The sequence below is a fragment of the Lichenostomus cassidix genome, chromosome 5 (genome assembly GCF_008360975.1).
Source record: "Lichenostomus cassidix isolate B80296 chromosome 5, HeHo_3.0, whole genome shotgun sequence".
NCBI classification, from domain to species: domain Eukaryota; kingdom Metazoa; phylum Chordata; class Aves; order Passeriformes; family Meliphagidae; genus Lichenostomus; species Lichenostomus cassidix.
The window spans coordinates 51,886,096-51,898,298 of record NC_139486.1 but is presented as its reverse complement, the minus strand read 5'-3'; the positions used below and the strand labels follow the sequence as shown (position 1 = coordinate 51,898,298).

General features: G+C 40.0%; 1 protein-coding gene across 1 annotated transcript; it reads right to left on the bottom strand.

Moving 5' to 3' along the window:
* Positions 1-3,325: 3,325 nt before the first annotated feature.
* On the bottom strand, positions 3,326-11,098 carry OLFML1 (olfactomedin like 1). Its single transcript, XM_085063056.1, has 3 exons — positions 10,696-11,098; positions 8,938-9,226; positions 3,326-5,795 (listed from the first exon to the last, which is right to left on the bottom strand). The coding sequence occupies exons 1-3, from the start codon at positions 10,819-10,821 to the stop codon at positions 5,017-5,019; spliced, it is 1,194 nt and encodes a 397-aa protein (XP_084919182.1). The 5' UTR covers positions 10,822-11,098; the 3' UTR covers positions 3,326-5,016.
* Between the last annotated feature and the right edge of the window lie 1,105 nt (positions 11,099-12,203).

Below are 12,203 nucleotides of genomic sequence, written 5' to 3'. Positions count from 1 at the left end.
GTCAGAAATACCTACACTGAGTGTGAGGGTTATTTAACAAAGCTTTATTTTCCTTTACAGGCAGATATAGTCCCAACACATTCTAAAGTGAGTATTGCTATAGTTGCTCCCAAATGCTGGATCTTTCAGGCTGTTATTAGTTAGATGAAGACACTACTGGGAAATAGAAAACCAGGTGAAAGTCTATTAGGAACTCTCAAAAATTAGCCACCTCAGAAGTATTTAATTTTTGAGATACTTCTAAAGGCCTATCAAATAAAACATTTTCCACAGATATTTTTCTCCTTGTTCTGCTACTTTGAGAAAACAGTTCAAAAAGCCACAGTCCTTTAATCATGGGGTAGGGACTGACTCACGACATGGGATCCTGCTGAGAATCCAGCTCTAAATAAAAAAGTAGATGGTTATCTGCAATAAATATGGCACTTGCACAGGGAGCAGTTAAGAAGGTTCTTTTATTAACCTTTTCCACATAAAGATTTTACTTGTTCAAAATTATTTTAAAAGGGGTTTCAGATAGCAAGGGTTTTTGAAACATTTTGCAATAATGAATTCCAAGACAAATCAAACCCATGGCTTATGCTGTCAGTATGAACAGCAGGAAAAAGGAGTGAGTAATACCCAGATATTACCAACAGAAAGGTGATTGGATGTTGGAATGGGCTGCCCAGGGAGGTGGTGGAGTCACCATCCCTGGAGGTGTTTAAGGAAAGCTGGGATGTGGCACTCAGTGCCATGGTCTGGTTGACAATGGTGCTGTCCAGTCAAAGTTTGGACTCTATCTCAGAGGTCTTTTCCAACTTAGCTGATTCTGGGATTCTGTACATTTGTTTTCTGGGCTCAGGGCTCAACGTGGTGGAAATATAAAATGTTATTTCCTTATATACAGTGAAAACCCATGAAGAGTTCAAACAACTTAAGCCACAGGTCCTGATTTTTGCCTTCGGGATGAGCTATTTCTTCAGTATCAGGAGAGCTGTATTTTAATGGTTTCTACTCTGTAGTTTCTTTGCTGCATGTCTTCTGCAGCCATGTCCTGTGACTGGAGATAAGCATACAGGGTGGGAAACAGCACAGGGGGAAAAGCATGGGCTGAGACAGAGCAGGATGACAGCAGGCATATAATAGTTGCATTTTTTTAGTGATAAACCCATCTATAACAAACATGTCGTGTGTGTTTTTCTGATGTGGTGGCTGCTTGTGTGAATGCTAAAACGGGCTCTTACCCTTCAGATCCAGGCAGCTGGGAATGAAGAAGGAAAAGAGATAGGAAGATTATTTTCTGACAAACAATTTTATCTCTGATGGGCACTGCAAGAATAAAATTTCTTATACTGGCATAATTTACACCATGCTCTTAGCATTGAGCTCTGCTCAACTGTTAAGTTACTTTAAGCAATCACAGACCCTTGGTATTCACAAAATCCTAATGAGAAAGCACACAGTTGTCAGACAGCTTAAATTCATCACACAAGTGTCAATAAATCAGAGAAAGCTGAAAACCCTTCTGTGTCTGATAATTCTGAATGCTTCAAGTGCAAACAGGACATAATCATTGTAGATTATTCTGACCCAAGCCACCTTTCTCAGAAGAGAAGGCAGAAAGAATGGAGGGCATGGAGAATGAGAAGCATCTGTGCAATGAAAGCCTGATCTCACAGTGGGAAGGGGCAGTCATGATTTAATGCAGGAAAAGGATGAGGTGACTGTAGTATCAGTGAAGAGGTGAGGGACCTTCATCACAGCCAAAGCACTGAGGAGTGCTGCTTTTGTTAGAAGCGTGATGATCCTGCTGTCAGAGCAGAGGGCACTGAATTCCCCTTGAGAGCTGCTGCAAAGCAGAACAGCCAACCCAAGAGGAGGGTCTGGACATGAAAAAGCAAAAAGCCAGTGGTTCAGATGAGATGAGATGAGCGCAGATGAAATAATGATCACGTGGAGAAAGTGTAGCACAAAAGGATTTGAATAACAAGGACAGTAATGGATGTTATCTAGATGGTGAAGGTAGAGGTCATAAACTCATTTGTGTTTTTTGTTCCTGATGAAGACTCCTCTGTGTTTGTCTCCTTGTACCAATTCCATTTCCATGGTAACAATCATATCATCTACCTGAACTGGAAGTCAATGCCCTCTTTCATGCAGTCTTGTCATGGCTAATGGCTGCCTTGCTGACAGTCCTTTGTCCTTGCCTTTTGGAGACTCCTTTCTTGGAGCAGATTGTTCAGTTCAGATATTTGTTATTCTTTCCTTTCTGTTTCTTCACAGACAGTCCTTATTTCTGCCCTTTGTCATCCAGGAGTTAACTAAATGTCTCTTCTGACTTTCTCAAAAATACCTGCTTGTGTGCTATCACTTATGAAAACTAATCAAATCACATATATTAAGAGATTGCCAGGAAGCTGGAGGGGAATGCATGCCATCTTTTTCCTTACAAGAATATTAATTGATCAGTGGGACAGACCATGTTCTCAGACACTACTGTCTCAACTGTGTCCCTGCTCCTGTAAGCCCAAGATGCTGTTGCCACTAGAGTCCACAAAATTCATATGCTGCCCCAACCCACAGCCCATTTCCCAGCTTATTCTGTGGTGCAGGACCAGCAGCCTGGTCTGTGTTGTGTTCCAGGAAGAGTGTGAGCAAGACTGAAAGTTCTAAGTTGTTTGTCGTAGCTGAGGTGAAACGTATGTGATGAAACTCCCAGATGTGCTCAGGAACCTGACCATACTTTGTGTTGGAGAGGAACACTAAAATATCTGTGGTGATTAACAAAAAGAGTGTGATATTTAATCTTAAAACTATAAATAGAGCAAGAGTGAACGTCAGACTGAAAAGAACTGCCCCCCCTCCTCTAGGGCCTGAGAACTTCCCTCAGTGGCCTCCCACACACTGCCTGAGTGGCGTTGGCACTGTGGCTCAAAGGATGACAGCTCGTCTCTTCCCCTCTCCCTTGGGGCTCCATGCAGAGGACATGGAATCTGCTCATGCTCCTGGGACAGAGCCAGGGGATGGGAAAGTAGGGCCCACACAGCATTTGACAATGAGCAGTTCATTTCTGGAGTGCTGGGAGTTTTGTGCAGGCTGGCTGTGTCTCCCTTTCCTGCTGGTGGGATGTCTGGGTGCTTCACCCCTCTTGGGCTTTAATTCATTGTGAAGCTTGGATTTCCAGGGCAGGAAGGCTCAGAGAAGACCCTACTTGAACCTTTGAGGTGATTGCCCATTAAATTCCATATATGGAATACTAATGTAGGCTTTTCTCTGCTGACTAATATTGCTGCACAAAGCACGTCCCAAGAATGCCTTTTCAAAAGAGCAGACTCAATCCATATTTACATCCAAAGACTTTATTTCTTAAATAAAGAAAATTACACATCCTTTTTAGTAAAAGATCTCAAAGCATTCCAGAGGTGGCTTCTACCATTTTACATTTGCATGTTTGTAATTTTACAGGCGAGGAATAAAAGGCCAAATACTGCCTTTAACCCATGGTCACACAGGAAACCAGTGCCAGCCCACCTTCCTTCCAGCCTGAGGATGTCTTTAGCTGTGCATCCTATGTCTGCTGTAACACTGAAATAACGCTCTAGTCACTAAGGCTGCTTAGAATGATATAGTTTCTTTTGCTGAAGGCAGAGTATCACTGTTGCAGCTCAGCAGTCTATACATTCTTAACTGTATGCTGGAGCTCCTTTTCAAAATCGTTCCCTGATGTTTGGCTGTTCTGTGGCAGCTATTTTTAAACCAAACAACAGCTCTTTCAGTGTAATGAACAAAATGGGCTTTCTGCAGAAACAGCTGTGGATTGCTTTTCAAGTACCATTATTTGTGGTTTTTCTGGGGAATTTTTTGGTGTGTTTATTTGCTTGTTTGCTATTAAACAGAAGTGCAGCTATTATTAAAATACTTTAAAAATACAGTCAGTACTTGTATTTTACACTAAAATCCTTTTTTTTTTTAACATTATTTAACATTTTAAACACTATTTTTGAAACAAAAATACCTGGAGTTTCCCTGTGACTCACAAACCCAAGACTGAGCAGTGCCATGCCCTCACATGCACCATTGTGCTCCTCTGAGCCACCTTTCCTGTACAGGTATTTTCCTGGGGTTGGAGGATGGGATAAGAAAGGTTCTGCTATAACCAGTGGAAGTGACATGATGCAGTGGGAAAAATGTCTCACAAAAGAGGACTAATGAGGAAAACATCAAAGAGTGACGTGTAAAGCCTTTAGAAGTAGTGTATGATACAGAACAGTTTATCTAGGAACATTCCTTCTGACACACAAACAGTGATATGCTCAGAAATATTGAAAAGTGACAACTTGAAGCTGATAAAAGTGAATATTTGGCTGCAGCTAATGTACTGGCAGGACAACAGTGGTCTGTACAGCCACATGGATAAGAAATGTGGAATTTTCATGGAAATACTCTGGAAGTCCAATGATTAGGAAGAGCCTTGATGTGATGTGCGACAGTTATATGTTAAATATAAACCATTTTTATGAGGGTGTATATTCCTATGCTTTGTGATATAATGAACCTCTCCTGTTAAAACTTGTAGCTCATTTCTCTGGAGGCCTGTGATTTTATATTTTATATTACTAGAAGGCTTTCTACAAGTGATCTTCAGAGTTGTGAAGGTTGTCAGACTGTGTTGCGGACGGGAAGAATTTCTGATTTGATTTCCATGGCTCTGAAGCAGAATACATAGTTTCAATAGGAAAAGAACCCCACAGAGATGGGTTAGGTTTTTTTTTAATTTAACCCTAGACTTTAATTTGTGTGTGTGAGGGGGTTATACACGTGTGGTATTTAGTCATCATGTAATTTATATTATGGAGTGTTCACATGTTCTTTACTGGACATTAATTTAAGGATACTGGGGTACGGAAGCCTTAAGTTACGTAAAATAGATGAAAGTTGTAACAGATGGGAAAAATATAATTTTAATACACGTTAATGGCTACGTTGACCTGGGACTGGTGGCTTCTAAGTCTATTTGAAAAGCTGCTAAAGATTCTAAACTTTTTGCTCTGTGTGAAGCTTGTAAATGATCTGGGATCCATCACCCCAAGCAAAGAGCTGCTTTTCTTTAGGATTGTAATGTATGGTGGAATGGCTACCCTGGCGTTTCGGGAAATGCAATCCTGGGTTAATGTAAGTGTTCAGAGCATCCAGAACATCATAAACACACTGGATGCGGGAGGTGCCTCCGGAAGGAGAGTTGTAGACCACGTAGAGCGTGTTGCAGGCCATGAAAGCTGCCTCAGCATCCTTGCTGCTGCAGGGGCTGTCCCAGGAGTGCTCCACAGCCAAGCTTGAGGGGTTGATTTTGGTGATGACAATCTTTCCCCCGGTCTCTGGTTCTGCGTGGAGTGCCCACAGCCCCTGCTCGTCAACAGCCAGGTCTATTTTTGTTTGTGGAGAGAGCTGGTAGGCAGGAATCCTTCCAGCCCCTGGAAGCAGCATTTGGTCAGCTATGTTTCTTCTCTGGATATTGAATTTAATAATCTCATTTAAGGAGCCGTGTCTGTGGTAGAAGAGGAAACCCTGATAAATGACGTGGCCAGTTCCTTCCCAGGGCAATGGCAAGGGGACTCTGCGAGCCTTCAGTGTCTGATTGTTTTCCATGAATGTCATGATATTTGCAAATTCCAACAGAACATTATTTACAGACCCACTTAATAAATAAATCTTTGGGTGCTTTTTGCCAGGATCTTTCATCCAAGAGCCGTGCTTTCCTCCAGTCTTCTTAACTACTTTTAGGGACTTAATACCTGCAAGCACATTGTCACAACCTGCAAGGAAACACCCAAAGACAAGAAAAGAAATTAGAATATCTGTAAATTTTCTAGTTTTCTTTATTTAAATTACTTAGTTTCTTTTTAATTAATCTCTAAGGCCAGAGTCAGTATAATAGTAAAGGTTTCAGCAGCATGGCTGTGATAAGTAGCACTGAAAATAGTTTTATATGATACATGCCTGGTAAAAAAACAGTGTATCTTCATCTACCTATAGAGAGTTGGGTTTTGTTCTGTTACAACAGTGTTGCCCAAAAGGGATTTTGTGTGCCTGAGAGGAGACCAAGAGCACAGTTGGGTGGTTTTGTGATTGTTCTTGTCGGTCCTTTTACAGGGCTGTAATTTTTACTTGAGGGGACTGACTTCTGGTTTAGATCAACACAGTAAAATAATCAAATTTATTTCTTGTTGGAGGCATACAAATTAAAATCCATTATTCTGATATGCCATGTGTATGGCATTTTTGTTTCAGGACTGGTCTTATCCTCAGGTAGCCCCTTTTATGCATTTATAGTATAAATAGAAATAAAAATAGATCAGCACAACAGAAAGTCAAAACACTGGGCTTTCTTCCCATTCCCTTTCCCAGCACCTGCACACAAAGGAACTAAAGCAAAATATAGATAACAAAACCAGGAATGTGCATGCATTAAGGTGGTCTTTAAAGGAACTGGTGTGATGTCTGTGGTATCAATTTCTGTGGCAGGAGCATGGCTTGAGGAATCACACAGTTGTTTACCTCACGGAAGGGTTAAAATTGGCGTCAGCAGAGAGAGAGTCACAGTTTTGGCTTCATTACATTTTGTATGTGCTCTGCAGGGATGTTTCAGACCAGAAAGCACCAAGCCTGCGAGGACTCAGGCATTTAGACTCTAAGATCTTTATCAAGCAGCATCCTTTCCAGGAAAAACTATTGCAAAGCATATTAACAAGCTTGTTTACCAAAGGCACTCATAAATTACAAGGCACAGCATTTGAAGTTTAAAGAATTGCTTTCAGTGAAGTGCAGCCATTTCAGTAAACAGGACAAACAAAGCTCTAAGGCAGGAAGTTCTGGCAGCAGATGAAATGGAGAAAGCAAAACCAGCCCCCCTGTTTGGCCTGATATGAACCTATTGAAGTCAGTGGCAAGTTTCCAGTTGCCTGTAGAAAGCAATCTTTATGTCATTTGTGTGTGCTGATACCCTCTAATCAAAGCTTTTGGATATTGCTGCTGCAGCATGGATTTTTTTTCCTGGAAGTCCTCACTCTGGAAGCACCCACCTGAGCAAGCCACAATAGCTTTCCCAAAACTAACATTTATTGATTAGGTAGATTAAAAACTTAAAGCTGCTGAATCAAAAACCCTAGCCAGCCTTAGCAGCATCTTCCTTTGCAGGGGAAATAGCCAGTGTTTTGTCTGAAATCTGTGGACAATGTCTCTCTTCTCGAGAGAGGATTTTTAAATCTCCTTGGTTTTTTAAAAGCTTGGAGGAAGACTGAGAAATTCACAGTAAGCAAAAATTTTACCAAAATTTTTCCACATTTTCAGCAATGATCTCTTCAAAGCCCACTGTTTCTTATCACACCCCGAAATGTGCAGAAGCTGATGTCACATTTTCTACCCAAAGCTGGATGAGGTATCAACTACTGCATGTTAAAACAGTGATTCTACTCCATGGTTATTTTCTGTGTGACCTTGAACCAAATCCAGTAACAAAGCTGTACTTAAAAAAACTTTTTTCTGCTAGATTTTGGAAGTGAATCAGCAAAAATAATCACAGATTCTGGTTAAGGCATTACATCATAGAAGCAGATCTGCCATTTGCTAGATTTGAGAGTCTTCCTACTTTTTTCAAGTGCTGTAAAATACACACAGGGACTACTTTTGTAATGAAATTCAATGAAAAAAGCATCTGACTGGTACTGGCAGTAAAAAACAAATTGAAAATAAAGTTACTATGAACTGCTACAAAAAAGTTAAACGTAATAATTTCCAATAAAGGAAAATGAAAAGTAATTTTTACCTTCTGAAACTCTCGGAAACGTACAATTTTCAGTGTCCTAACCACAGTCAATTTAAAAATCCTCAATTTTTTTTCTGCCTCTCTAAAAGAAGAAATACTCCTAATGTTAAAAAGTTCTCTGTATGGAAAACAGAACTATCGATATTCAGAGTACTCTATTGTGGAGTATGAGGACAGCTCAGAAGCAGAATTGGTGATTGCTTCTGTAAGCATCTGCCGTAACACTGATTTGCTTGAAAAGTTCCAAGGAAGAATTTTGAAACTTATGTGTAAAATTAAAACAGTCTAATTCTGCTGAAGTTAGTGGAATTGTATAATTGATGATGCTTAAGTTCTTTCACCAGACTTTGAAAAAAATGAGTTGGTATTTCTTGTTATTTATTCTTCATCTCTTAACTACAATGAAAAGAGAACAGACTACTTTAAATGTGTCTACAGTACATAATTTACACCCATACACAAGTTTTTAAGGTAAAGGTAAACATAAAATTCCATTTGTTATAAAATAATTATAGATTGTGCATATTTTCTTCATGGTGGGTACCATAATACTTAATTTTCTAATCAGAACTGAGCATTGCTTAAGGCTAAGCCAGTGTGCTCTCTTGATACAGTAAAAGGAGGGGACAGAGAGAGAGAGGATGACAGAGCAGGACAGTAAAGCAGATGCAAATGGTAGAAGTGAATTAAGTTTTTCTATTAACTCGTGAATTTTCTTCTGAGTTGAGGTTTTGACCCTGCCCAATCCCAAAAACAAAGACCCCCATTAATTCCTTAGAACATCTGCAGTACTCAGAAATGTATTTTTTCTGGGGCTTTGCAAGAGCACACCTTCAGAGGATTTTACCTTACTTTATAATGAAAAGCAGATTCCAAAGAAATTAATTTGATATGCAGTAGAATTTCTGCAGAGTAAATGTTTGAATTGTATTTTCCTCCATCCCACTCCCATACCTTTTTTTGCATATACATAGTTTTTCTAAGTCTAGTATTTACACAGCCCAAACCCCCTTGCAATTATCCATGGTATTCCCATAGCTGATGGAAATCTGCTATCCCTGTATCAGCATGCACACATGGGACAGGGGTCTGGCTCGCTCACATCGAAGTTCTGAAAAATACTCTGTTCTTACTTGCATTAAGCATGAGTTTAAGTCTCTTTTTTTCTTCTGCCTCTTCGAGGAGCTGCTGTTCCACCAGGTCTTTGTGCACTTCAACGCACGCATTGGAATCTGTGACAGATCCAAAATAGTCAATGTCCCTCTGTGCACGCTCAATCCTTGTGAGCAAAAGCTCTACTTCCCTCTGAACCTCAGCCTTGGCAGTGGTCAGTCCTGCCAGGTGGGACAGCACTGTCTTTGAAAAGTCTCGGAATTCCTCCACGTATTCCAGGATGTCTTGGTTGCATTTGTCCAGCCTCTTCTTCAGGTGGAACACGGGAAGAAAATACATGGATAGATGTGGATATTCTGTGTACATTACAACCTCACTCATGATTACTTTAAAAACCATGCTGTTCTCTCCTTCCCAGTCCCTCTGCACCCATCTATTTCAACCCAATGGGCTGTTGAGACTGGCACAAGCATTCCCAGGTTGGGACAAAAACCCACATTTTTTTTCCTTGACATGGTTACTGAGAGCTAGACATTTTGTTTTGCTGCCGAAAGAAGGAAAAGTGCTCTGGTGGAAACAGCTAGAGAAACTTAAAGGGCTAATGACTTACTTTACAGAAACTTTTTGGAACTCCTGTAGGACCACTGAAGTGGTCTCTAAGAGAATTCTGCAGAAAATCTATAAATATGAACATTTAACATAAATGCACCTCTTCTGGCCAAGGTAGAATCTCCTGTGGCTATTTTCCACCCATTTAAAAGTGAAAATGAAAATACTGAAATGCTATATTTGAGGGAGTTTTGTGGTTTTTTTTCTTCAGTATCTACCTCACTCTTCCTCCTATTCTTTGTTTTGTACCCCTTGCACCAAATGCCACAGCTGGAGTTGCCTAATTTTTAATGGTGCCAAAGGAATAGAAATTGCCAGGTGAATTTATTCCTAGAGTCGCTAAGAAAATTTAAATCTCAGTCTACACAAAGGGAACAGAATATCAGGCTAATCCTTCAGTTCCTTCTGTGTTGAGAAGGTAAGACTAGTGAGGGCTTTGTACAAAAAGGGACGAGAGATCAGGCAAGTCAGAGTTTCTCTAAAAGTCTGCCAATGTGAGTCAGGAGCCAGGGACATGTCAATAATTTAAGATAAACAATATACATTATAGGACACCAATACTGAAGAGGCATTTTGCAGTACTGGTAGCTTTTTATTGTGGAAAATGAAACAAGAGCTGTTATGTAAGTAATTGAAAGGAATTCAAGGAATTGAGAGGACTGCATTTCAGTCTCCCAGATATTAAGAGTTTGTTTAAAGTGCAGGTACACTGCTGGTTTGCATAAATGTGTCTTAAACTACTCTTCCAGATAGGGATATCTGCACATAGGAAAAATACTCTATAAATTTCTATCTCCTTGCTAAGAAATACTTGACAGCACTTCTACTGGTTACAATTTGTTTATACTGCTCCCTAGGATGGACTGTGACAGTACTATATAAACTTTTGCATTTTTAGCTAAATTCACTGTTGTCATAAAAAAAATACACGTGATGGCAGAATAAACATATAAAATTATGAACTTATGTCCTGGAACAAATGATGTGTAATTAGGGACCATTACAGTTAAAGTTTTAGCAACAATTTTAGTCATTCATTGGAAAGAGCTGGAAATTTATCCTCCTGATTTGGTATATCATACAGACTGTCCTGGGCTCAGAACACCCGTAGATTTTCCAACCTCTTTGCAGTTAGGACAGAGCTGCAGAAGGATTCATCAGGCACATACCTCTAGAGACAGGAAACGCTGGTCAATGTAGTTCAGCAGGGCTGCATCCTGCATGATGTACTGTGCTGCTCCCATGATGCTCATGAGGAATGGAATTAGCAAAAAATGGAACTGTAGGACTACCATTGTATCAGAAAATTCTGAAGGAGAGTCGTGAATCAATCCTCTGGGCAATCCCAAACGTCGCCAGTCCAAGGTTAAATGCAATTTGCCATCATCTGATGTGAAAAAATAATACTAAAAATTACAAAAAAATTAAAAATACTTTGTCTGAAAATATTAAAAGGACTTAAAATGGCTGTTGCATTTTATCATTGAGAAAGTAACGTTGTGGCAGAAGAACTGAATGTGTTTATTTCTAGGAGCCAGATGACTACTTCTCAGTTTGTGATCCTCTGATCAATCCCAGATGTTCAGCACTGAGTCACATAGAGCCTGTAGGCCAAATTGTATTAAATACAAATAAGACCAATTTATTTTCCCCTCCTTTCTCCTCCCCTCTGCTTTCCCATGTGACCAACCCTGCAGCATGTGCTTGGTGCAGGTCAGAGTGGATTCACAGTCAGTGGAACACAGGCCAGCCCTTCAAAGGGACATCTGATGCTTCATGTCTGTAGCAGTAAAACCATCTAAGGCAAATGACTTCACATCCAATATTCAACCTATTCCTAGGACTGGAAATCATAGGTAAAATTAAAAAAAAAAAATTCCTCTCCTTTTTCTCTTGGCAGTAATTTTCCAGCTAAAATCAATATCCTTCACACAGCTCTGTGTCAGTTTAGTGGAGCCCATGATAGTCTTTTGGAATAATAATTCTACTTAGTCTGACTTAAAAATTAGTTATAATTAACTTGCATGAGTCTATTGCATTTGAGATATTTTGTATTTATTTTATGTCATCATTTCCCTGACTGAATGCCTTGTTTGGAAACTCCATGGCCATGCTAACACTCTATTTGCTAGAAAACCATGTGTTAGGAGCTTAGAAAGCTCCCTTTGTATCTGAAGCCAAGCTGGATGCCTCTGTTTCTCAGAATTCTCCACCTCTTCACTTTTTCCCCACCATTTTTCTTTTTCTACAGTTTTTTTCCTTCTCACATTTACAGAGCTTTCTTTTTCTTTCTAACTGCCTCATGTGTAAGCATGTGGATGATTGCAGAATTCAAGGCAGTGTGTCACAGCATGCAGATTTTTTTCCTCCGTGTGTTTGATTTTTGTATGGCAGTTATGGGTGCTTTGCAGGCAGATTTCACACAAGTGCATGGATGAGTATCCTGAATTTTAGTATTGCTTTATCCTAAGAGGTGCACACAATTTGCCAGCTCCTATTTACAGGCAAAGTCAGTGATGTACAGAGAGGTTAGTAATTGATTCTTTACTCCAGTGACATTTCACTTTTCTCCAGAGCTCCTGCTTGAGGGGACAGTAAGCTTGCAGTGAGAGCAGACACCTTAGGAAATCTGTAGTCTTCCTTGATTATGTCCTGTGGAACGTCTTGACATCATATG

What these genes read in the sequence shown, in the direction of transcription:
- OLFML1 (XM_085063056.1), bottom strand. Translation starts at nt 10,821, where the DNA reads ATGGTAGTCCTACAGTTCCATTTTTTGCTAATTCCATTCCTCATGAGC. An exon ending in AGCGTTTCCTGTCTCTAGAG is followed by an intron (nt 9,227 to 10,695) that starts GTATGTGCCTGA and finishes TTCCACCTGAAG; the next exon opens with AAGAGGCTGGACAAATGCAA. An exon ending in TAAACTCATGCTTAATGCAA is followed by an intron (nt 5,796 to 8,937) that starts GTAAGAACAGAG and finishes GTTTCCTTGCAG; the next exon opens with GTTGTGACAATGTGCTTGCA.